This window comes from Podarcis bocagei, assembly GCF_964188305.1.
Source record: "Podarcis bocagei genome assembly, chromosome: 1".
Classification (NCBI taxonomy): Eukaryota; Metazoa; Chordata; class Lepidosauria; order Squamata; family Lacertidae; genus Podarcis; species Podarcis bocagei.
Window position 1 is genome coordinate 89835103 of NC_138125.1, and position 26278 is coordinate 89861380.

Consider the following 26278-nt stretch of genomic DNA (forward strand, 5'->3'; position numbering starts at 1 on the left):
CTTCCCCTCCTTCCCCTTCCTGTGTGCCATTCTCCTTTCGCTTCTCAGCAAACAGACTCGTGCCTTTCCTCAAGGTCTCCTGGTACTGACAGCTGGCATCTTGCTTGTATGTTGTGCTCATTGTGTTCGGGATAAAACTTAAAAGTTGCAAAGGGCTTGTGTTGGCCTTCAGGCTTATGCCAGCAACTGCAAGAAACTATGATTCAATAGGGATTAAGGGTTTTAGAAAGGAAGCCAACTTCTATGCATCTCCTGCTTGTTGATGCCAAAGGATGGGAGTATGAACAGAAGGGGGTATTATCCCCGAAAATGCATTATCCCCAGCGTCAAACATTCAAGGAAGTTCAAGAAAGACAACACAGTGTGGCGATAACTGGAACCACCCACTTCCACTCCCAGAGGCCTGATAGATCTAGATCCAGATGCTGCTCATCGGATCCCTTCCACTTCTGCAATTCTATAGGAGAAATATTGTGCCTCTCCAGTGACAAGGCTGCAGGGAGGGATAATATGCACACTTTGCATATATTAGTTCACTGAAATGAGGATGATCTTGAAACTTAACTGCTGAAGCTTAACTTGAAAAATGACTGAAATATTTTTGGGTTTAAAACCAGACAGGTAACAATCCTTGCAGAAAGGGATTTGTCTCCCTTAGAGGCACTACCTGCTTTGAGGTGGGGGGCCCTCTGGGCACTCCACTTTTCTCCCTCCCTGGTGCTCTGCCTTGACTTCTTTTATTTATTGTTGTCATGGTTGCCTTGGTGGCAGCCATACATTTCTCCCTCCCTGAGTGGCTGGATAGGTAGGAGGCAGATGAGGACAAAGTTGTTGGCTAGCACATGCTACAAAGTGGTGCTGCACCAGCCAATTACTCTAAGGCTTAAACTGCCCACCATTATTTTTTTTAAAGTACTAACCCCAGGGTGAGAGTGACAGGGAGCTTTTCTAGTCAGAGGCCAGCTTCATGGTCATATGGCCAATGAGAGCATCACTGTAGCAAGAGGATGAGCCAACTTCCCTTAGCCTACTAACCTTGCTTCCCTCATTGGTCCTGCACCCCCAGCGGGGTGGCTTAGCTCCCTGCCACTACTGTCCTGGGCTTAGCAATTGTTAAAATCAAAATGGTGGGCTGCTAGAGCCTTGTCTGTCTGTGCAGCCATTCGCTTCCTATCTTGGGGGGAGTCTTTTGGAATGCTTGGAGGGCCAGTGAGCTGTGCAGTGGCGCAGTCTCTGGGCTTGAACCTGTTAGTTCAGCCTTAGCACCACTTGTCCCTGTTTTTACACACACACAAAATGCTGCTGCTTTACTTTAAAGAGTTTTGTGTGTGGTGCTGCTGGAGCTCACTGCTCTTTTCATCAATGGATTTTCCTTAGTTCCGGATGTTGTATTGTGGTTGCTTCTGTTGCCATGGATTCTGGCTCCCTCCTCTTTCTCCTCCCAAGTGGGTTTCTGTTTTGGGAATCTCAGAACGCTGCCCAAAATCTGTGCATTCCTGTTCTTTCCCTCCTTTAAAGAAAAAGAAAAGAAACTTCCCTTTTCTTTCAGCTGTGTGAAAAGCAAGGCTCTCTGCAGCTGAGAAAATGGCATAGCTGTTACTAATCAGGGAGAGATCCAGATTAGCCAAGGGACTCAAAAGCAGCCCCAAAGCCCCATGAGTTTTAGAAACTTTTTAAGGACATCTCCTTGTGACCAGTGCCTAAAAAAAATAAATTAAAAATCATTCAAATGTGTTTGTGGGGTGGGTACAGGAAGGAGGGAATCCAGTCATTGCTACTTATATAAAAGAAGTGGGCTCTTTTCCCTAGTTGGGGTTTGAATGTGCTGACATGTAGTGTCTCCAAAGCTTACATCTGCAAATCTTAAGTAAATGAGGTGGAGTGAGCTTACCCCATTTAGTGAATGAGACCCCTCCCTCTGGCAGGTTTCTTTCAGGAAAAGAAGAAAGAAAGAAAGAAGTCCAGGCACTGCAACAAACACATCATTATACAGCTTCACAACTGATGAGAGTTTGGTGTCTCTCGCTTGCTCTGACCGCCTCTGTTCCCTGGCACTGCTGTTTCGTTTCACAGCTGCAGGGCACAATTTGAAATGTTGCAGGTGCTGTTCCCAGCTACAAAGTTTCCATGTTAACAAAATCCATTGCTGCAGACGACTTTCAGGATTTCATTGTTATGCATCAGTTGAAATCAGAGACTCAGGTTAACATCAGGGCACATCTGCACCGCTAGACATCTTAAGGTGTTTATCTGTACCACAGACTTCAATCTCAGCTTGAAGCAGGCTCACCTAAAACAAGCTAATTTGGATGTGATTAGAACAGGTCCAAGCTGAGCTCATTCTTAGCTATAGCCCAGTCACAGTTCTGAGTCTTCTTGCACTCCCAGTGATGTCATTGGGAGGGATGGGAAAGAAATTTGATTCAGTTCACAATTTTCAAAACAATGCGTGAAGCGAAACACAACCATCTTTTGAAATAGGCACTTCCCTGAATTTTGCAATGTGCTTCTCCTGCCAAGTAATGTGTACAAAAATGCACATACTAATGCAAAGTGTGCATATAAGTGCATATATCAGTGGAAAATAACATACAGAATGCATAATTTCAGGATAAATCGCTTTACAAAAAAAAAAAGTGTGTAAGAGGAGAAATTCACCCTAAAGTGCTGAGGAATCTGCATGAGGACTTAAAAAATAATAATAATCACAAACAGGCATGGAAAGGTGGAGAACCTGATGTCAAGCCTGGATAAATGAGAAACTGAGAGGAAGCAAAATTGACAGATTCGCCCATCCCTAATCATTGGGAACTCAGTGAAGCCTGAAGATCTCCCAATGAGCCCCCCCCCCTGCTTGTTGCAGTAACCACTGCAGCAACCTTGAATAGGCTTTAAAAGGTTGCAGCAACAATTACCTGAGCTTTGCTTGGGCTTCTCAGTAACAGAACTACATTTCCCAGGTGTCTTGGCACCCACAATGCTGCTGCCGTGCTCCAGGGCCCAATAATGGCTGCAGCAGCAAGTCTTCTCTATGCTGATGCTAACAAGTAAGTTTCAGCAGGAAAGGGGAGAGGCCTATGGTGGTGGCAGCCAGAGCAAAGCTCACTGTAAGCCAAGCCCAAAGTGTGGAAATGTTTGCGATTAGTTCAGAAGTTCCCTATTAGGGAAGTTTGCACTCTGAACCCTCCGTTCCAATTTTTGGCAGCATCACGTTCATAAACAAGTTTAATAGACTAGGGATGGGTGTGTGGGTGTGTGGTGTGTATGCGCACTCCACAGACCACTAAGAGAAATTTATCAGCACCTACATCAATCAACATTTCCCATAATTAATCCAGGGAGCGTATACTGTTAGGGGGAATAAGAGCCAATTAAATTATTATTTATTGTTACATTTATACCCTACCTTTCTTCCCAGGAGCTCAGGGTAGCATACATGGTTCTCCTAATTTACAACAACCCTGTGAGGTAGGTTAGGCCAAGAAACTGCCACTCACCCACCAAGACTCAAGGCTAAGTGGAGATTTGAACCCTGGTCTCCCAGGTTCTATCCCAGTGCTCTAACCACTGCACCACATAAAAAGCATATATCTTCAGAGACTTGAACTTTCCTCTCTGTTGCCTTAGATTGACTCTGAAAGTTGAAGAGGACAAGAATAGCAAGCAGCCTTAGATCTCTTTTCTGAACCACGTTAGCCAGTGGCCTTGGGGTTTCCCCCCTTCCTTTCTCCTTCAGTGTGTGGCTTTGCTCAGTTGCTTGAGTCTCCTGGACCTAGACCCCCCTCCCAGCACACACACCCTGCTTCTGTGCAGTATGGAAAGGATTGTATACGAGGATCCCTTCCAATTCCTTGAGCTGGCCTTTCTCTTGACCTGTATCTGCCTTCTCCTGCCAACTGCTTCCTAGGTCATTGTATGGAAATGTTGGAGCAGGGAGAAGGCCTGAAGACAAGGAGGGGAATATATTACTGTGGTGGAGATGTCTTAAGTTGCCTAAGAATATGTGGTAATATTAGGTGAATGGAAGCTGATCACCAAAAAAGGAAAAGAAAGGAAAAAAGTAATCAGGCTGTTAAGTTTGCCTGCTCTAAGTACACCCTACTTAAATCAGTGCTTTGGTTCATGTTAATAAATCCTACACACAGATCATGTTAATAAATCCTACACACAGATCACATGCACACACCTATTACAGCCAGGTAAGAGAAGTAAAATACGATGCAGGGCATCCACACCAACGTCTTATCCTCCAGAAGCCCAGCTCAGGAGGCGAGGAAGGAAATGAACAGGGCATCTTGGGGATTTTTGGCTTCAGCATGAACTCTATGCTTTCTCCAATGCAGCTGCTTCATTATGCAGGGATTTTTAAATGTATGAACCGGGGTGTCACAATTTTGAGTTGTGCTTGTTGGGTTGGGTTGGGTTTTCACTATAATCTGCTGGTGGAAAGTGATGGATTTGCCCATTTCCCCTCTCCTGATTAACTGATTCAGTTTCTTTCCAAAGCCAAGACACAGCCCAAAGATCTGAATATTGGCTCATAAAGACTTTCTAAATGTATTGAAGCTCTTCCTGTGCTTGGAACGCCACTTTTCTCACAGTTCAATTGAACTTTCAGGAGTACAGTCACCACGGGAGAAGTCACCAGAAGAAGCCGAAGCCCCTGTACGGAGACGTACCACCAGTGAAGGCCAGTATGAGAACAGTCCCCAGGATCCTAGTTCACCACGAAGCCCCACAGTTCGTTCTCCAGTTCACTGTGTCTCACCGGAGGTGGTCAGCACCATCGCTGCCAACCCTGGAGGAAGGCCCAAGGAGGTGCTTTTCTTTTTCTTATTAAAACACTATTTTCCCTTCCGGCCTTTCCATGCTTGCATGCATGGAAACACAGAAGGGGATATATGTCTCTTTGACCCCAGCGCTTGATAGTAGGTAGGGAAGGGCCAGGGTTGGGAATGGCAATGAATTTAGTTTGGCAGTAGAATGGATAAAGTAAATGGCACATGCATGGGTAGGCCTTCCTAAGTATTCCTTGGGTGGAAATTGCTTCTTCAGTTTTGGAAGAGGTTGCAATGGTTTGGGACTCAGAAATGTCCATGGTTGTTCTCATGTCCAACATGATGGAATACCAGTTGCAACCTGTGTTGCTGAAACTGGGAAGAGCCACCATCAGTCCCTCCTATTCTGGCCACTTGCTGGAAGCCTCTGGACCGTCACTATATTCTGGGACAGATTCAAGTGCATGTTGGAAATTTAGACCTGTGCAATCAAAGTGGATGAAAGTCCTCTGTTGCTCTAGTGCCACAAACCCACTTTTTAATTTTGGGAATGGACTTTTGCAATTAGGAAAGTGACAGGGAAGTGCACTGAAAATGTGGGATCAATGACTGACAGGAAGATGCAAATGAATCAGAATGAATACTCAGTAAAGCAAATTATTATGAATGCTCAGTTAACGGGTCATCTGTAGGAGCTGTTTCTGACAGTATGGGGAATGGAAGCCAACTACAGAAGCAGAATGTTTTCTGAAATTAGGAGCGGGAGAAAGGGTCATAAAGGCAAGAAAAGGAAGCATAGGAGCAAGCAGTTTAAAATTGCAACCAGACCAGGCGGGAGATGGGGGAAGCATCTGGCAAAGAGAAGGCAGGCATTTCTCCTGCCCCAATTTGTGGGGGAGAGGACAGGAAGGTCCTGAATTTTGATAACTGATTCTGCTTTCCCTCTCTTACAGCCCCATCTCCACAGTTACAAAGAGGCCTTTGAAGAGATGCAGGGGACCTCTCCAAGCAGTCCACCTTCCAGTGGTGGTGAGACCTCTCCCCCAACCCCTGCCTTCCCTGTCTCACCACAAACCCCTTACAGTAACCTACGTAAGTTCCATGGCAGGGGATGGGAGAGGGGGCATTGGTGGGTGGCTTGGGCAAAGCCAGACTTAAGAGGCAGTCGGTCAAACCGTTCTCAGCTTCCCAACACCCACCACCATTTTAATCACCCCTTCACTTTCTCGTTTCTCTCTGTCTGCCAATCTTGGCTTCTTCCCCCATCACTTTTCATCTCTGCTTGCTGTAAATTTCTCACAGTGTCACCAATAAGTATGCATTCGTCCATGATAATTATCATCACAACAGCAAAGTTTTGCAACTCTTGGGGGGATCAATTATGGTTAGAGCCATTAGCTACCAGCAAGTGGTGAAGAGGAGCCACAATTTCTGAATGTCAGCATAAACCATAGCAGCAGAGCCCTGTGCTGTCTTCTACACTCTCCTTCTCATTGTCTGCCAGACAAGGAGGTTCACAATTGTTCATAAATTGTTCACTTTCCAAAGTGTTGGCTGTGCTAGCTAGTTACAGCAAAAAACTCCTTGAAGACTGTTTGCTGATTTTGAAGATGCCACAAGGCTCTGTTATTATTGTATAAAAGTTCTGCAGTTAAGATAGCAGAACTGCGCAACTTACAGCCTGCTAAGCTTAGTGAAGCCCTCTAGCCGTGTAGGGCAGCCTACTTGGGGCTTGATAATACTTCTGTTCTTGCTGTCAACTAGCAATTGCAGGATTGGAGTTGGGTGTGGCTTGTTAAACCACAGCATATGCCTGGTGGGTTCATTTGGCTATGTAGGTCATCCATTCTGCAGGCCTATTTTAGAGAAACCCATCCAATGTTTTTGGTACACAATATCTGCCTTCCTAGATGCCAAGGGAAAAAAATTTAATTAGTCTTGCTCTCCATAGCATGGACAAATACACAAAAGTTGGATTAACAAGAATGTCACATGGCCCTGACAGTAGTTTCCCCATATCCATCAGCAACACTTAGTAGTTATGTATATGAGTTATGTAATGCACTTATAACAATGACATGATTTATGAACCTCTATGAAAACACTTACATAGGCAAATTTGCTTCCCTGCTGGGGGAATTTTATACCACACTGTGAAGATTCCCAGTTCATAAATTCTAGATGGTACATAAGTTCAGGTCTTTGTTATTATGAATGAAGAATTCCCCATCCTGTGAAGCATCTGGCAGGATCATGGACTTAAATTAGTAATTACATTTCCCTGGCTGACAATTAAAAACATATCTGCAAGCCCTGGTGCATAAGCTGGAGAAATCCCTTTGGTCTGATCATTCAGAGATACTCTGACCAGTGTAATGTTCCAGGGATTTTTTTTAAAAAAAGTATTTTTTTTTAAGGGGGAGCGGAATCACATACTGTACCTATAAACCTGCCTATCACATGTGTCAGTCAGTTTCAGCACTATTAACTGCTTTTCTAGACAGAAAAACAATACCCCAAATCTGCCAAAGTTGATGGGTTAGAAAAGGCAAACAGTCCTGGTTATGCCTAACACCTGAGCTGAGCTGTGGAATGTCCCAAAGGAGAAGTATTTAAAGTTTAGGTTTTTGGCACACAGATCCTACTTTAGGCAATTTTTACGTGGCTTCCTCTCTTTATGGGAGAGGGAGAGAGAGGCAGCTGTTTTCTGCAGGTGGGAGGAAATAAAAATTAACCCAAGCCCTAACGACACCCTTGAAATACCTCCACAACAGGACATGGGCTTATGCAGAACAGATGGAGGGATGCGTCAGCTCTTTCGCATGGAAAGGTCCACTGTTCTTCCATCCCAAGCGCCCAGCGTTCAAGGCCCTTTGCAAGTTCGTTCTGCCTTCTGTTTGCACTGACAAAAACTGATGGTTGTAAATTGGGACCAGATACTGCAGTGCACAAAATCTTTCAAAACTGATGTGTGCCATTTAAAGCAGGACCTATGGGCTGGATGCAGTCCCTTGGCCTCTCCATCTGCCCTGCTGACCTCTCCTGTGCAGCCACATTTCTCCCATTGCTCAGCTGTTTCTGCCAGTCAGCTGAGTGGTGGCAAAGGAGGTGGGAGATTGCAGGGAGGTTCAGACCTCGTCTTCTGTCCTATCCCACTCCCCTCTCAAAAACGCTGATCATGAGGAACAATGGAGCAATGAGGGAAGAGATGCAACGGCTGCAGAGTCCCACTGCTTCCACTGGCAGCTTGCTGCATTTCTGTGCTGAGAAAAAGGAAGCTCATTTCTCAGCATCCCAAAATGAAATGTGACCAGGATGTATGGATATGTGTGAATCGTGGAGGGGTATGCATATGAATGGAGGTGCAATTGTGTGAATGGGAATAGTGTGGGGATAAGCGGATGGGTATGAATGGGGCATGCATATGTAGATAACTGTGAATGGTGTGTGTATTTGTGTATATAGCTTTGGCCCACCCCTGGCATATGCCCCTCCCCCTAAGCAGTTGCAAGGGAATGCAGTCCCTGGACTGAAAGAAGTCCCCAACCCTGGTATTGGGTAGAAAGTTCAGATAGAAATTTAACGAATAATAGCTCCCACTCCTTTCTGGGCAGTTTTGTAAGGAAGGACAGGGTATATATTTCTTTTTTTATATAATAATTTTTTATTCATTTTCCAAACATTTTTATACAATCAACTCATATTAACTCTCACATTCATCAATTTTTGACTTCCCTCAGTTTCTCTGCCAATCTTTCGTTAAAATTTCTATTGTTAACGCATTTCTGAACTTATTATTGCCTTTAACCATTCCTTTTCTTTTTTACAATATTTCTTAATTTTTCACAGAGACTCTTCAAAACCAACAAGCGTTGTTTGTGCATCACATATGCTTTTCAGATAATCTGTAAATTTCCCCCAGTCCTCGATACAGCTTTAGGGCATTTGCTGCGTTGCACACCTGTTCCTCCTTCAGTTCTCAAATGAAAGTGAACAACATGTAGATTTGCTTCTCTTTCTTTCTTTCTTTTTAAAAATGTAGTCTTCGCCATTTTAAGAAAGAAATGGAAATTGAGGACAATAGCAAAAGCCCACACCAGCAGGGATTCCATTGCACTAATAGGTGCAAATGTGCCTTTTTAATCCAAAGGCCAAAGAGGTGCATGTACTCTTTGGTCTGTAGCTCTTCAGTGGAAGACGTAAATCTAGCTGCAAATTTATGTGTGTTTCAATGTAGGTATGTGTGTGTTTAGATCTGTCAGAGTTTGAAGGGGCTAATGGGGACTGAGAGTGTGTCTTCAGAGTTACTGTGAGACCCTTTGACGTCCATTTGTAACCAATCGAAAGCTGTTTGCAGCTGATCTGTGCTGTCAGCAAAAAACAAACAAACAACCCCTTGTAAAGGAAGAACCAGGAGTTCACTGAATGCTCCTGATTTTTCCTTTGTAGCCACATCCTTTCCTGCTTCACACCTAACATTATATTACATTCAAATAGTTTATGTGTTTAGATAATATTTGATATTGTTGTTTCTCTTTGATAGAACACATTCAAAGTTGCATCGGGCCAATGAAAAGACACTGTGCAGTATACCATTTAGCTGAGTCAGTAGTTAACTTGGTCTCAACGGACAGGTGTTCCACTCATCTGAGAGGGAAATTCCAAAGTAGTAATGCCACACGCAACCAAACTACGGTGTGATAGTAGCTTGTACAGTCGTACCTTGGATCCCAAACACCTTGGTACTCAGATGTTTTGGCTCCCGAACTCTGCAAACCAGGAAGTGAGTGTTCCGGTTTGCAAATGTTCTTTGGAACCCAAACATCCAACATGGCTTCCATGGCTTCTGATTGGCGGCAGGAGCTTCCTGCAGCCAATCAGAAGCCGCACTTGGGTTTCTGAATGTTTTGGAAATCAAACGGACTTCTGGAACAAGTGTACTTATGAAGCACAAGCAAAATATTAGAAGTATAAGTGTGTAAAATGAATCCAGGCTGTTAACCGTGGCACATCTGGTCTGTTTATGCCATGGATACTGTTGTTGTATGCCCAGGCCTTATAATCCACAGATGCCTTGAGATTTCTGTGGTACCTCAGCTTCTGAGGCCGTGGGTGAAAACCTGGTCTTTAACTTCCTCTTGCATGCTCTGTCTTCCTTACTTTTCTAGTCAAGCATGCCTCTGAATGACTAACCCCTTGATAACTTGGTGGTGGGTTTTTAAATGTAATTAATTTAGCTTTGAACAGTTCTGCCAATATTTCATCTGGCAGTGCTAACATGGCTAAGTGCATACCAACAGCAATGAGCCAGTGAGCAGCTGGGAAACAGCAAAAATCTCAAAAGTAGCAGACCCAAAATTTTCAGAACATTTTGATTCCAAACTGGAAGCATCACTGTTGCTTCCAGAAGAGGCTGGCTCTTATTTCAGAACAGAACTGGTACCCCCACTTATTAACACCCCAGTTTTTAATATCTACTGTCAGTTATTATTCATAGATTTTTTAGCAGGGCCTTTAAAAATGCATCCACACCGGTCTTCTTCCCAATGCAGAGTGAATTGTGACAGATATGTTTATGGAAAACTAAGGTGAATGAGATCCTGAGCAATAATAGCAAGAAGTAGCTTAATATAGGTCTCCAAAGAATAGGTAAAATGAAATCCTCCAAGTTTCAGCTGAGCCTCATTCATTGATGTTAATATTTAAAGGCCACATCCTCAATGTGCTTGTTTCAAGGGTTAGATGAAGAGTACTTCCAATCTTCACAATCCTCTCTTGGCTAAATATAATTTGCTTGGGAAGCACATCACTGTCAGGGCAGAAAGTGTCTTGGGAGACCACTGCTAGGGATATTTTTATACTTTTAGTTGCATAATACAAGAGCAATTAACACAATTTAGCCATGACTAAATGTCATCCCATTGATTTCATGGGAGCACACAGCTCAATCCCATGCATATTCACTCAGAAGTAATTCATAGTGATTTCAGTAGGATTTACTCCCAAATAAATGTGCATGGGATTACAGCCTTCATCATGACTGACTCTTCCTTCACATGTACAGACATGCTGTGAGTTGCACATTCATTCTGGTTCTGTTGAGCCAGAATGACATTTCAAATCCTTCCATAGACTCGACCTGCTACATATTCTTAGAGGGCTGAAGGTATCTCTATAGGTAAGCATGTGACTCTATAGCTTTTTCCTACAGAACAGTTACAGATCCACTATGTGAACTGATTTGGTAACAATGCCTGTCATCTTTGCCAGCAAGCTGAAGAAGGCACTTGAGGTGCTATCAGCAAAGCCCACAAAGAGCCTGCTGTACAGGCTCTTGAGGATGCAGGTTGAGCACTGAGCTATATGATATTCCAGACATGGACTAGCTGCTTTTGGAATTGCTTGTTTCCCAGTCATTCATTGGTACTGAGCCATTAATCCTAGCCAGCCTAGCTAATCCATGATGAAATATATGCTCTTGGTAACTGGCTTTCCTTTAATGCTCCTGCCTCCCTCCCTCCTCCTGCTGTGTCCCCGGCAAGGGTGCCCATCTGAAGCTGTAAGTCAGAGGATTGCAATGCAAGTAATGGAGAATGTGTCGAATTTTTCCTTAATGGACAATATAGTACTTCATTTGTCTGTGTACGCCCACTCTGCAAGAGAACTTGAGTTTCAAGTTAGAAAGCCTGAATTGTTTGGAGCTGGTGAAATATGATATCACTTGCAATGATAGCAGTACACTGAAAGAGGAGAAAAACCCACATTGGAGTTTTTGTGAGACTTGCTGTTTGGAACACATCTCACGTATACATCTACATCCATTGCTGCTTGCTGTATACATATATATATAAAGTGTATATATGCATGGCTATCCTAAATGTTGTTCTCCTTTTTGATTGGGTAGATATAAAATGAGATATATGTGGATGCAATCATTCAAATGCTTTGTTGATATACAAGTTATACATATAGGCATCTACATATATGATGTATGTTATTTGTGATATACAATGCCATTCGTATGCAATGTTTCAAATCCTTCTTGTCTCATGATCACGATCTTTGCAGATGCCATCTCTACCTTGTGGCAAAACCTCTGACATAAGATGACATACATTATCTATTCATTCATTGCTGTTCTTCAGACATCCTGGTAATGGGATGGGGATGCTGCGGTCATTTGCTACCAAGGTTCTCTCTATTGGGTTGTTCTCTTGGGCTTGTAAAGAGAAAATGGGAAGTTGCTATGTTTCAGTTTCTGCACTAACCCTATACTCTCACAAAAAGCCATAAATGGGAAGGATGGTGATGATTTATTGAAGAAAAGAGGGAGATGGAAATGTGGATATGTCATCCCTTTATATATTTTCTGAGGGATGTTCCACAAAGAAGAAAAGAGGCAGAAAGATCATGGTCCCATGAAATTATCAGATGCATTCCAGAGACAGTTACCAGTCCTCCAGTCCTGCTATGTGACATAAGCACCTAATTCCTTGTCAGTGGGGCTTTGACTGGTTGCTGCTTCATCACAGGCTCAGTACAGCATCTGAATACACATCTGTAGTTATATCCTTGCTACTGGAGCAAACTTAATAGGCTAAATGTCAGGCCAAGATTTAAGCTGGAGAAGCTGGGGGCATGATTTTCTTGAAATATGGATCTGACCTGCTGAAAACATTATCAGTGTGAAGTAAGTTGTCCACAAAAGCTACTTAAAACAACAACAGCCAACCTTGCTTGCCACACACCTATTAGCTGTAGTCAATGCTGGGAACATTAATAACTTGAGAGATAATAAATGTCTTTGACTAGTTGTGCTGAGTTTAGTAGTTTGGTGCAAACACAAAGCAAGGTGTTAGAGTTGGCTGTAGAGTTGCTGTAGCTCCAGCACAGGCATGGGCAAACTCGGTCCTCCAGATGTTTTGGGACCACAACTCCCATCATCCCTGACCACTGGTCCTGTTAGCTAGGGATGATGGGAGTTGTAGTCCCAAAGCATCTGGAGGGCTGAGTTTGCCTGTGCCTGCTCTAGCAGGTGGTCCTGTTTGGGGATGGTGTAGAAGAGTCCTCTCAGCTACATGCAAACCTTTGAGAGTTAACATTGTTGGAAGAGTTTGCCAAGCTTTCCCCTGAGGAAATCCAGTCTTTGCCACTGAATCAGAGCAAACATCAACCAGGTTTTCTCTGGATTGACGTTTCCTCTGATTTTTCACTAAAGAATGGGTTTTCTAGGGGAAAGTGGTGAGGCAAGGGGGGAAATGCTCAGACCCATGCTTTTCTAGACACGGGACAAGTGGAAGTCTGGATGGAGCCCTAAGTGCCTCAGCCTTCCATTTTGTAGATCCACTGCTCCACTTGCCTTAAGAAATCACACACTACTGAAGAGAGGGCAATCTTTGTCTCTTCTCAATGGAGAAGCTGTCTGAGACAGGGGGCCTGCTACTGGCAGCCAAATTCCTGTGGTTTCAGCACACCAATCACCCTGAGTATTTCCAGCCATACATGTATATAGCTAGGATTCAGTTACAACCCTGTTTAGCTATAAACTGGTATTTAAAAACAAACCTGGAAATGCCTGGATTTCTTCTCCTTTACATTTAATCCGCCCTTTTATGTTCTGTTTTGTTGATGCATTTCTTTCACTCTCTGTATTTTTGACAACAGTGCGCTCTCCACCAGGACTGGCTAAAACTCCGCTTTCAGCACTGGGCCTGAAACCTCACAACCCAGCAGAGATCTTGTTGCAGCAAACAGGAGGTAAGCAAGAGTAGTATAGTGATGGAGAGACTGGTACTATGGAGAATAGCAGCATCGTCTTTTGTACAACCCACTGTCCTGTTGCCAAGATAGAAGGCCCATGAAGTTTGTATTAAGTAGTTTTAAAGATACCCACTGCACACAGACTTTAAAATAGATTTTAGCTCTGGAGTATAAGCATATATTTTATTCCTTCAGTTACACGGCATCAGTTGTTTTAGCAAATGGCATTGCTGTTCTCACAATCACTTTTCAAATCTTACCAAGCCCAGACCTTGATATTGCCTTAAGGTGGTGATTTCCATCAGCCAGCATCATTTTCTGTGCTCTACAAAAGTGCTTCCTTTCCTCAGTTCTGCTCTTGCCAATTTTGTATTTTTAATGTACATCCTTAAGTTGCTTGCATAATGAGCCTCCTGTTCATTTTCATTCATCATTTTTAATTATGGATGACAAGGAGAGATAAATCTTATTTATAGAGCTGAGGCAGATTTGAAAAAAAAGTACAAATCTGATTTGAACTTCTTCTTTTTGTCTATCTTGGATTCCAAATGTCACAGAAGTTGGATTTCAACCATAAGGCCCCAATTTTGGAGGCACATTCTGCAGTTTGCACTGAGTCTGAAAGTCTGGCTCCAGTTTTTCTGTACAAATTCAATCAAGTGTGAATCTTCTATGGCCCTTATCCAATTCAAATAATCTGCAACTAATTGCATGTAATAACTAGTGGTGTCTGGATAGGGAACCACATCCCAATATGCTTCAAAAGACACAAACAGATCATTCACTATGGCTCAAATAAGTATTTCATTGGGGATACAGATGAAGACACAAATGCAGTCTTCCATATGTAACTCTTCCTTGCAGATTTGAGGCACATATATTTAATTTTAAAAGGAATGGCATATCTCAAATTTCCATATCTGGGGATTTACACTTACACGCAGATTATAAATTGTAGGATTATTCAGTGTGACGCTGCATATAATATTCAGTGTTGTTACAGTCTTCGAAATTACACAGATCTTGAGTGCTTGTTGCAGTAACTGAAATATGCTGGATTCAGGTAGGTAGCCGTGTTGGTCTGATGCAGTCAAAAAAAATAAAAAAAAAATAAAAAAATTGTCCAGTAGCACCTTAGAGTTGGTCTCTTAGTTGGTCTTTAAGGTGCTACTGAACATTTTTTAAAATTTATTTTGAAATATGCTGCTTAGTTTAAATTGCTCCAGTGGAATATATGTCATCCCACTCTTTAACATAAAATGTTAAGGCCCCATAATGCTTCTACAGTTTTAAAATTGAGTAAGTTTTACACTTGCCACTGGCTGGATAGAGGAGCTGCCTGCTGGGGTGGGGCAGCCATGTAAACTGAACTGGGATTCCTGAAGGGTAAGAATAATAAACATATTATGACAAACTGTCACAGGAATGATAGTGATTGCAATCAAGAAGCAAACTAAGAGATGTGAGATAAACTCTCACAGCGGAAGGGTAGGGAGTGAGCCCCAATCATGACAGTTTACAGTCTAAACCGAATATTCAGGTGTAGAGTCAATATTTGCAGAGGTTTACATAAGCATGTGAGCTGCCTGCTACAGATTTTTTCACAAGTATGAACTTGCTAACCTGGCTCAAGCTGAAGCTGATTAGGAAAAGTAGAAACTGAGTCCTAAGCAAGCCTGAAATGCATTTTTTCAAGATTATCCATCCATCAGTATAATCAGCCACTTTATGGACAGTACTTCATGCCATAGAAGGCTATTGAACATATCAGTCCTTTTAAGAACAACAACTGCAGAGTAAGAGGCTTGTAGTTAATAGTAGAGACCACGATCAGTGTATTGCATAATGGGAAGCTACCAGGCTTTGCACAAGTCCAGTTTGAGGAGGCATGCGTTGGAGCAGATTGGACAGTTGTTTTCATGAATGTTGCATCTCAGAACTTGCATGGGGTGGAGGTGGGGACTCTAGGCTAGAAGCCTTCTGTTTGACTCATAAATGTTCCATGTGTAGAGAGATCCTTGGCATCAGAACATTTTTAAACAAGTACTCTCCCCCATGAGGTGATATTGTTGCTCCCCCCCCAGTCAGGATTCACTCACATGCCCATAAATTCAGGATGTGCAATTATAGTTAATTGGGAGGTCTTGCACAATACACTCACTTCTCCAAAAGATTGGGCTGTATGTGATAAAGAAAGTGATGGAAAATTCACTGGAATGTGTGGAATAACACTTGGTGTCATCTCTCTTCCACCTCTCCTTGTATGTATTTTGTGTGATTTAAGCAACAGGGTCTCTTTCTCTAGCAATATCTTAATAATAGCCTGCTGGATCAAATCAATAGCTCATCTAGTCTAGCATCCTGTTCTCACAGTGGCCAACCAGATGCTTGCTTGGAAAACAGGGAGCAGAACGTGTACACAAGAGCACTCTCCCCGCCCATGGTTTCCAACAGCTGGTATTTGGAAGCATTACTGCCTCCAACTGGGAAGGTTGGATTCCCTTCTCTTTAATAGCCTTCTCCATGAATTTGACTAATCCTCTTTCAAAGCCATATCTTCTGTGGTTATGCTTGTTGGTTTCCCAAATGTCTCTAAACATTTATTGCTTTTATCTGCAGAATATGAACACCTGGTTGAAAGGGGGTATAGTGTAAAAATCTAGATATGTGTCATCTTAGAGACTAAATAGGCTCTTTCTTTTCATTTTCTTCTGACTCCCAGGCTAAGCGCTAGGTCTCTGAGTTGATTGAAGAGTGGTACAGAGTTCCTTTTTTAAAAGGCCAGCTCCTAATAATGTTTTTCAGGCATTCGGGAACCTTAAACGTAGATTTGTGGTGTTTATGGTGGTTCACACTGGTCATGATTTAGACTAGAAACAACCTCTTCTGATATTTACAGTTGCTTAACATAAGAAATCCTGCTAATCTCTCTCTCTCTCTTTCTTTGTATGTCTCCTCCTTCTCTCCATTTTCATTACCTTGCCATTGTCCATCTTTTCCTTCCCAAACACTTCTTTCTTCCATGCTTGCCCCTCAGAACTAGATGGGGAGACAGTAGTTGAATCTGATGAAGGTAAGGAGGGAATTGTTTTCATTTTATATGAACTATTTGGCAAACAACAATATGCCAGTAGGCCACTGTTAGTCCCAGTGGTCACAAGGAAGCTGCTGGGCTTGTGTGTGGTCAGAAGAGTTGAAGACCAAAACATTTCCCTTGCAGAATTTTGCTGCACCACAGATTGCCCAAGAGCTGCTGTACATGGAAACTGCAAATAAATGAGAGCAAAGACATTAGCAAGAAGTTGATTACTTTTTGAATAATAATAGTTTCAGCTTCCTTGATACAAGTGTGCTAATACAAAGACATTTCTCCTTTAGAATTTCTTGCAAAAAAGCAGATTTCCTGAGCCACTTCTGCCAAACTATTTATAAATTTCATTATTTTGTCATTTACTGGTGGCAGAGGTGGCATTTTTGGAGATTACATCAATCTCGGTGAATTAAGATTCTGAGTATCATTTCTGAATATCGTGTGAGATGAGCAGTGCATTCCTATGCAAGTATACATGGACGTAATCCCTGTTGAGTTCAAGGGGACATCTTTCCAAGTAACTGCATAGGACTGCAGCTGGATGCCTGATAGAAACGTTATCTGTCCAGCATGGGAACAAAATCCAGATAAATCAAATCTCAAGCTAATCTGTGGACATATGAAAACAGGAACCTTGAGGCATAGACACAATTACATGGTTGCTCCTCATGCTACTATCACCTGGCAGGTGGTACTAGGCATTTTCAGGTTGACATGGGACCAGAGGTATACATTTGCCACAAAGGTAAAGTCTGAATTTTGCAATGGCATTTTGCTCCTTCTAGTCATACTTACATACTACATTACTTAGTGCCACAGAGGATCCCTTTCCTACTCTCCTTTCTTCCCTTTCTCCTTCTTTCCTTCTGATACAGAAGTGACTGGGTTGATGCTGGAATACTATTTAGTGCTCTTCATTTGTCTGTTTGTTAAATTTTGAACCTCACCATATCCCAGAGCTGGGTTTGAACCTCAAAAGAACTTTTTGAAGGTATGAGAAGGTATGAAAAGGTATGAGCTACAGGTGTATGTCACATCCTTGTAGGCAGCATTTTTAGGCAGCATTTTGTTGCATCACAAGCAAATTAGTGATCTCATTTCCTTTCTGCCTAATCCCTACTTGTAGCAACAGCAACTACTAGCAACAACAATCTATTGCTGCAAAGTGAGAACTAAACTATTCATGAAACTGAGTCCCTGAGATTTTAAGCACTATATGAAGCTGTAAATTCTGCAGTCTCAGCAGAAAACACATGTAAGGTGTGTGGGGGAGAGTGGTTTTTTTTAACCCTTTGATGTCTGATAGTTATATGTTGAAAATTTTACCCACCAGCTTTCCAAAAGTCATGAGTAAACTGGAAATGGTTAAACTGAAAGGCCTCCTTCTTTAATATGGGTCTTCTGAAGCCCCATTTTGTAGAAATAAATTAAAACAGGAATGCAAGCACTGTACCACAACTCAACTTTGTGTGCCGTTTGCCCCTAAAGTAGGACTGGAGAATATGTAACCCCCAGATGTTGTTGGACTCCAACTCCCACAATCCCTGACCCACTGGCCACACTGACTGGGGTTGATGGGAGCTGGAGTCCAGCAACATCTGGATGTTCCTCATCTCTACCCCAGATAATTGTTTCCTGTTACCCCAATAAGCATTTAGGCACTGCTCCATAACTGTTCAGAGGTCCTGCATTCCTAGTACTTCCCAAAATATGTGCTACTACTGACCTTTAGGGAGTGAAAATAAGCAGAAAGCCAAGGAGAGAGTTCACAAGTTTAAAATGCTGCTTGGGACAGAACCCAGCTGGTATGAACCATAGCCTTTTGGAGGGCTGCTACAAGTTTAGATATATCAAACAAACCCAACTGGAATCCAAAACATTATCTGAACAGGATGTACAGCTTTTTCTAGGTAGAATAGAGATGAAACTTGAGCAAGATGTTTATCGGGACTACCAGTCCTTGCTGGTCAGGAAATATTCACTTTGCACTGCTGGTCAGTGCACGCTCATCCCCATCCCCACCCCTACTGGTCTCTGTAATATCATCTCACCTTTGGAATTGTTTGTTATGTGTAGTTTTGCGCAGTTCAGATTGCGTTTGGGAGGGCTGCTGTCACTTCCCCAGTACACTCTTCTTGTTAGTCTAATCTGTTAGTCTAAAAGCACACAGCCTAAGATCACACTTTTCAGTTTATGCATTAAATAAGTTTCAGATTTTGTTTTTTAAAAAAATACCCTCTACTTATATCAAGGCAATTATTATTTTAATATACAGTTTATTGAAGATTTTGTTTTCCCCCACAAACAAGGAATGCATCATACAAACAAGGAATGTATCCCTTGATAAAACCAACCTGTGCTTTGAGAACTGCTGCAATGGTGGTGGGTGACGGTGGGTGGGCACTCTGCTCATGGTGCTACCAGTTGATGAGATCTTTGGTGCAGCTATCATTTCTTGGTAATGGCTCTCATACATTAAATAATGTATGTTAAGTCTGCATAGAGTCCTCATGTTCTTTAATCTACCACTGCTTCTTTTGGCTCTTAGACTCTTGTAACATAGGGTTAGCAAGAAGTGTGTGTGTGTGTGTGTGTGTGTATCTGGAAATATGGGCTATAGGAGATTGTAACTTGTGACGTCAAAATGGTTGTTTCATGTCCCCCAGCCACATAGGAGTGTCTCTTGAGACTCTCCCTGTTCATTTCCTACAGCAGAACGAAATGTTTGCTTGCTTCACATAAATACAGAGAGGATATTTTTAGATTTTGTTTGATATGGCACAGGACTTGGAACTTTACCAAGTGATTCTTGCATGTCATCCAAGAGTTCCATTCTCTCCTAGGTTTAGCATTTACAAATGGTTTGTTAATGCTAATTTTTCAATATCACTCAGATAATTTACACACAGCTGGGCTTGAGAATTTAGCATATGCATAGGCTTTTATGAAGTGTGAGCAAGACTATAGCAACGGAGGGGGATGCATTATACAGCAGAAGGAAAAAAATATTCACAAAGGGAGACAATATCTTAAACTAAAGGCAGCCCACCCTTTATTCTTATATATGTGGAAGAAGACAAAGACATGAGATACAACAATTTTACAGTCCTTTATCCCTGAACTTCATGGTTTGGGGGGGGGGGAGAGATTCCCACAATTTAACAGAAATTCTTGGCTTTTTCGGGGAGCTTCCCATTAGCCTCTTGCAAGTTAACTTGTGGATACAGAGCCATGCCATTTTTAGTTAGGGAGGAGTGCATGAAATGTGTTATCTATAACAGATGAAATCACTTTAAGTAGCATAACAGCCTATTATGTGTTTTGCAAGTCTTTTGAGGCTGCAGTTCAGCCCAGTACCAAGACAGCCAAATGTCCATGGCCTCTCTTGGTTGGGTCAAGATTGTTGTTCTGGGCTTTTGCCTTGTGGAATGTTCAGTATGAAGAGGGCAGACCAGCCTTCTTTATCATCATTCCATTCCATTCCATTCCTTCCTGCCTTGGTGGGCTTGGTTAACTGGCAAACACTGCTTTGAACACAACAGATAGGGCTTGGCCACCGGATTTGTCTGGCCAGTTTAGAAATCCAACTTCCATCTTCATAAAACCTGGTCCATGTTTATCTGTTTTCCAGATTAGAAGGGTTAAAAGTAATCTCAAAGTCCTGTTTACATACGTTTTACTCCACCAATTACAAGGCTCAGAAGAAGATTGCCTAATTAATTACCTTGTATACCTTGCCCAACTGTGGAGCGGCTGCAACTTTGTTCCTAGTTTCCCCTCTGGTGTATCTTGGGGCATCTTTCATGCATTAAGGTGTTTGACAGCCTGTTGGAAGGAAAGTGAATGTTTTGACAGTAAGGGGTAGAATCAGCATTTCTATTTCCTGAGGCTACATGGATTTGAAAGTGAGTAAGTGGTGATAATATGGCCTTTTAAACTGGGGGTGGGTGTATTGTTTGCTATTATCGTATATAGTTTGTGTTTTTATGTTGTAAACCTTCCTGTGATCCTCCGATGAAGGATAATAATAATAATAATAATAGGATCCTTTTCATTACACATTCATAATGATCTGTGCTCCTGATGCTGTTGGGGGCAGTCATACAGAATCATGCTTTCAACTTGTTAAAACCCGCCCTGGGATCTGCTGGTGAAAGTCAGTTAATAATACTATTTGCACCTGCAAAATTTTGGAGTGATTGCACAGTTTCATTTCCAATCAGTGCACATCTTGCAACTTGCTGCTGAAATCTCTTAATATTTTATGCCACAAATGTTCTGGTTTGTTTTTGTGCCTCTTTTGTTGCACTATAGCTCCTCCAGACAGCAATAATGTGTTGACATTGGGGAAGTATTGCAGAAGAAACTAAAGCAGAATAAAGCCACCAACATATTGCAGAATGCACCTACAATAAAACACCAATCTGGAGGGGGCCCTCTCACCAGTTTTAGCCTCACACAAGAAGAGAGGAATGATGTTACTAAAGGATAGGGAACTCAGTTGTTGTGTAAAGAAGCTGATGGAACCCAGTCTTCAGCATTAAGAAGAAAGAGGAGATTGAAGTAGATGCCCATTCACAAATGCTATATATATAGGTCATTGTGGGTAGGACAAGAGGAAATGCTTCTAAATTGTATAGTAAGAGGTTGTAATTAAAAATCCAGGATGATTTCCACCCTATCCCTCATTATGTAAGTTCCCAGAGGAAGTTGCCCTACATGATTTACATCTAGGAAGGTGGTGTGGATGAGGAAGGAGAAAAGCTGACTTTGCAGTGCAAGAGTCTGTCAGAGATTATTGATATTTACTTAAGACCAAGTGTATGCAGTGACATACTTCTGCATGCAGTACATCCTGACCAGCTATCATGTGCAATATTGTAATGACATGGAAGATGTGCCCACAGGTCAGCCACAGCAACTCTATATGTCAGTGATTTTGGAGGTTCTGCACTTTTATCAAGCCTCTATACTAACACAGATCCCTGCAGTTCTATCTCAGCATGGTTCAGGTCATCTGTTACATTCTCTCAACAATAGCATTGTGCACAGGGGGGCTTGGCCATGTGAATCCAGCCCTTGCATGGAGAGATCATGAACAGAAGGCCCCAATGGCCCTTCTATTCTCTGGTTTTCAGGAGGGGGAGAAATTACTCTGATTTGCTCTAGGGACCAAGATGGTGATTAACTTTGATTTTAGTAATTTGGACTGCTACTAGCATGATGTATGTGTTTTATGAGCTTAGTTGTAACCTGCTTTGAGTTTTATCTTACAATACAAAACAATGTATACATATTCAAAATAAATTATGCTAATTAGAAATATTGGTTGTAAAAGCCCCACACCTTGAGGCACCTCAGTCATAATCTTCTCTCTTTCCGCCTCATTTCAGAGCCCCGGAGCTATGTGGAATCTGTGGCCCGTACAGCAACAAGTGGTGGCAGCGGCAGTTCTGTTGGGAAGCCCCAGGCACCCCTGGCTCCGCAGGCCTATAACACTGAGACACCAGTGAGGAATGGATCTTTCCCCAACTCCTTTGTTTCACCAAGCCCTGTCGCTGCCAGCAGTCCAATGCACAGCATGGATGGGTAAGGAAAGACAGCTGTAGTTTGCCATTCTCAACAGGCTGATGATGGCAGATGCTGCTGAACTATGCAGGACTTCACTGTGACAGCTAGCAATAGGACTGCAGCCCTTTTGCTTACATATATAGACTCTTTGATGCATGATCTTGGGAGGCTGCTTTCCCCAAATAGAAGACACAGGGCCATTCCAGCTCATACTTTTGGTGTCAACTGATCAGGAAAGCATTTGTGCTGCAGGGAGATTTCATGTTCAGTCATTATAGGTTCTTCTGCCCTTTCTTGTATCACTCATGGATTTGAGCAGGGATGGGCAATCTTTTTTCCAATTGAGGGCCAGATTACCTCAAGAGTGATCTGTTGAGGGCCACATGCTAGTGGCCAGAGTTTATTATGGGCCCAGAGACAAAAGTATTCTGTAATTAAGAAACTCCCCCACTTCAGTTTTCTCCATCATAGGGGAGAGGCACTTTATGGTGGTTCTTCCACTTCCTTAAGTCACATCACTGGACTTATCACATGGTTGTTCACCGTGATAATTGCTTCTTGCAACCTCAGGCAGAAGAGAGCCAGGCTGGGAGGAGATAAGAGGCTATGATCGTTGTTGGCAAAATACAAGAAGCCTGAATGTATGAAAGTGCCTTTAAAAGGCCCCCAGATGGTTATCCATTAGGGAATGTGCCTCTTGGCTTGGAAAAGGTTTCCCACCCCCCAGTGTAGATATACAACTTTGTACACTTATGTGTGGATGGTAAGATGTTTCTGTACGCATAGGTGAGATGTTTATCTTAATAGTCATTTGTCGACCTGGTATATAAGTGAACTTGGAAGAATTTATTGTGGATGGAATAAGGAAAGCTAAGATAAATAGAGTATGACACCAGTTTTTCTTGTGGGGTGGACGGGCCATTCCTTTTAGGAAGGTGATCACAGAAGAGGTGCCATTGGTATATTAATAAAATTTTCAGAAATGCAACCGAATTTCAAATTCTTATCACATCTGGAAAAGCCACTGTATTGAGTCAGATCATTGGTTCTTGCTGCTCATCACTGTCTGGACTGATTGGCTCAAAGCACAGAGGTATTTTCCAATCCTACTTGGAGGTGCTGGGAATTGAACCAGGAACCTTCTGCATTCAAAACATGAGCTCTATTGCTGACCTGTAGGCTCTCAAAATAGTTTTATTTATTTTATCAGGTTGCAGGCCAGACTTTCATGTTTTCTATTATGCTAGGTGCTCTTGTTTATGACAGTTCATGCCACAATAAACCAATGCGCACAGAATATGTGTGTTACCTTACTCTCTTTGCAGTCATTCTTCCTCAGGGAAAAAAAAAACATTTCCTTTTACTGTATTCTCTGCAAATGTTATGCATTGAATGATCTAGCTTACAAAGGACAAGTTTGCCATGGACTGCACTAAACAGTGTCATCACTCATTGGTAGAGCAACTGCTTTGCCTGCAGAAGGTCTCAGGTTCAGTCCCCAGCATTTCCAGGTAGGGCTGGAAATACCTCTTGTCTGAAATCCTGGAGTTCTGAGCTAGATGAGCCAATAGTCTGTCTTGGCATAAACAGCTTCCTCTATTTCTATTATTAAATACAGTGCTGTTGTTTTCTTAGTAGGATTGTGGACAGAGGTTGCAAGTACTGGCTTTTTTGGGAGGAGGTGGAACAGCATGCTGACATACACATATTAACATTTGTCCATACAGAAAGGTCACATTCTCAGCTTCCTGTGAAATATTTTCCCCTCCGGAATGTTTTGCATGCATAGAATCACGTAATGGATTGCAAACTGTGAACTTACAAGATGAAGCAAAAATGACAGCCTATTCGGAAATGACCCAAGTCCACTCAAAGTTTGTTTCAAGAATGTGAACATTCTTGTGAGCAAATAAATGCAGTCATTTATCTGAGTGGACATCAAAGTCTGAATGTGGCAGCTGGTTTGTTTAAGGTCACTGTGACTTAGAGCTTCATAAAGAGATCATGGGGAATTAGGAGAATCAAGAATTTGGGATAAGATGTTTGAACAAGGTGGGTTCTTCTTGTGTTTGAGTCTTAAGAGTCCTGTTACCTCCAGCTCTATATCATGTCTTACAGGAATGGGTTAATAGCAGATTCTGCTCTCTCCCATTGCTTCCCCCAGGTTCTCTATAGGTAGCTACCCGTCAGAGAACAATGCCAGCATAGCCATTTCATCCCAGCCATCAGCTGAGTCCAGCTTCCAATCCACCAACCTTTCTCAGGGGCCGTCGGCGAACAGCAGCTACCAAAACACCTCTACATCAACTCAGGGCCTTCCAGCCTATATGAGTGCCGACTTCCCTGATGGCCGAGCCAGCACTCAACAAGATAGCCACCCAAGGCCTCAACCCCAAGCCAATGCAGTTGGGGTCCATGTCATGCCTGGAAGCCCCCACTCCCTCCACAGAACGGTAGCCACCAACACTCCCCCTAGCCCAGGATTTGGGCGAAGAGCTGTCAACGCTAACATGGGAGCCGTTCCAGGAAGCCCGAGCATGAGCAGGCACGTAATGGCTCCGTACGGCAACCTCGTTGCATCGCCTGGGAGTCCAAGCCTGACTCGGCAGCAGCCCATAATGGGAGGCAGCACATCCATGGTCTCTGGAAGTCCCAATTTAGATCGGCATATCATATATGGATACTCAGCTCCAGAGGAGAAGCGTCCAACGCTGTCCCGCCAAAGCAGTGCCTCAGGTTATCAGGCTCCCTCTACCCCATCTTTTCCTGTCTCCCCGGCCTACTACCATGGAGTCAGTAGTCCACATTCCTCGTCCCCTGACTCAGCAGTGTACCGGCAGGGAAGCCCCACCCCACCCCAACCACTGCTCCCTGAAAAGAGAAGGATGTCATCAGGGGATCGGTCAAACAGCCTGCCTAACTACGCCACAGTGAATGGCAAGACCTCTTCACCCATCTCCAGTGGCATGTCCAGTCCCAGCAGTGGGAGTGGTATGGCCTTCCATCATACTCTGCCTGATTTCTCCAAGTTCTCAATGCCAGGTAAAATCTCAGTTCTTGCTGCTTCTCACTTGAGTAGTGGGCATCATGGGAATTGGGGAGGGGGCATTTCTGGGTCTTTAGTCTTCCTATTTTACCCTGCTAATCAGTACTTGATAGATGAGAATCTGATCATCATCAAGGATTGTCCTGAAATGATCAGCATCCTGTAAGTGTTTTGCAGTGTGTCATGTAGGCACCACTACCCTGGAGTGCAAGGCTCTCCTCATTTTTTTGCTTGTGATACTCCATATTTGGCATCATTTGGTTGAACGCAAGTGTTGTTCTTCATTGAGCATGGTATCAGATATGGAAGCACCTCTTCGGTTCTAACACTTCTTGGAGTTTTAACTATTGTTTAGGAGGCCATCACTTTATCACAGAATGATAGAACCTCAAAAATATAGAATTGAAAGAGACCATCAAGAGTTATGACATGAGGTTGAGAAGGTGCTTTACAGGGTGGGATTCTCATTATTTTCCTTATAGGTAATCACAAAAGTACTATGGGGCATTACTGCAGATTAATCTGTTTGGAATAAAATTGTCTTATCTTGATGAGACCCCATAAAATTTTCTTTCCTTGAGTTCTCCCATTTTCATTCCTTCTTTGTCTCTTAGACAGCAGCCCTGAGACCAGAGCTAACGTGAAGTTTGTTCAGGATACCTCCAAGTACTGGTACAAACCAGAGATCTCCAGGGAGCAAGGTGGGTCTCTGCCCTAGCAGAACAGAGTGGCTCAGCAGACAACACTTGGCAGTCTTACACTCAAGCATTCGAGTGACTTGGGGCTCATCCACACTCTGCTTGTCCCATGCCTAGAAAGCGCAGATCTGAGAGGTTTTCTGCTTGTCCTGTGCTTTCTATGCACAGGTCTGAGAAGTTTTCCATTTGCTCTGCTTTCCCCAGGAAAACTCACTCTTTACTGCTGAATTGGAACAAATGTCAATCAGTGGAAAACCCAATTGCTGTTTGCACCGATTCTGTGATAAAGAGCAGGTCTTCCCCAGGGAAAAGCAGCCAACTACAAGCTGAAGTG

The 26278-nt window shown here is 42.8% G+C and overlaps 1 protein-coding gene across 21 annotated transcripts in view; it reads left to right on the forward strand.

Annotated features, from left to right (window-relative positions):
* TNS1 (tensin 1) overlaps nt 1–26278 on the forward strand; it is a 325194-nt gene that overhangs the window by 279539 nt on the left and 19377 nt on the right. For 13 of the 21 annotated variants that reach the window (XM_081196831.1, XM_081196847.1, XM_081196851.1 and 10 more), the window contains 7 exons: nt 4619–4818; nt 5732–5870; nt 13443–13535; nt 16576–16611; nt 22023–22218; nt 24365–25242; nt 25861–25947. In XM_081196831.1, the coding sequence (XP_081052957.1) occupies nt 4619–4818; nt 5732–5870; nt 13443–13535; nt 16576–16611; nt 22023–22218; nt 24365–25242; nt 25861–25947 (1629 nt within the window). The remainder of the gene's footprint in view (nt 1–4618; nt 4819–5731; nt 5871–13442; nt 13536–16575; nt 16612–22022; nt 22219–24364; nt 25243–25860; nt 25948–26278) is intronic. The other 8 variants (XM_081196846.1, XM_081196850.1, XM_081196843.1 and 5 more) reach the window with 3 other exon arrangements.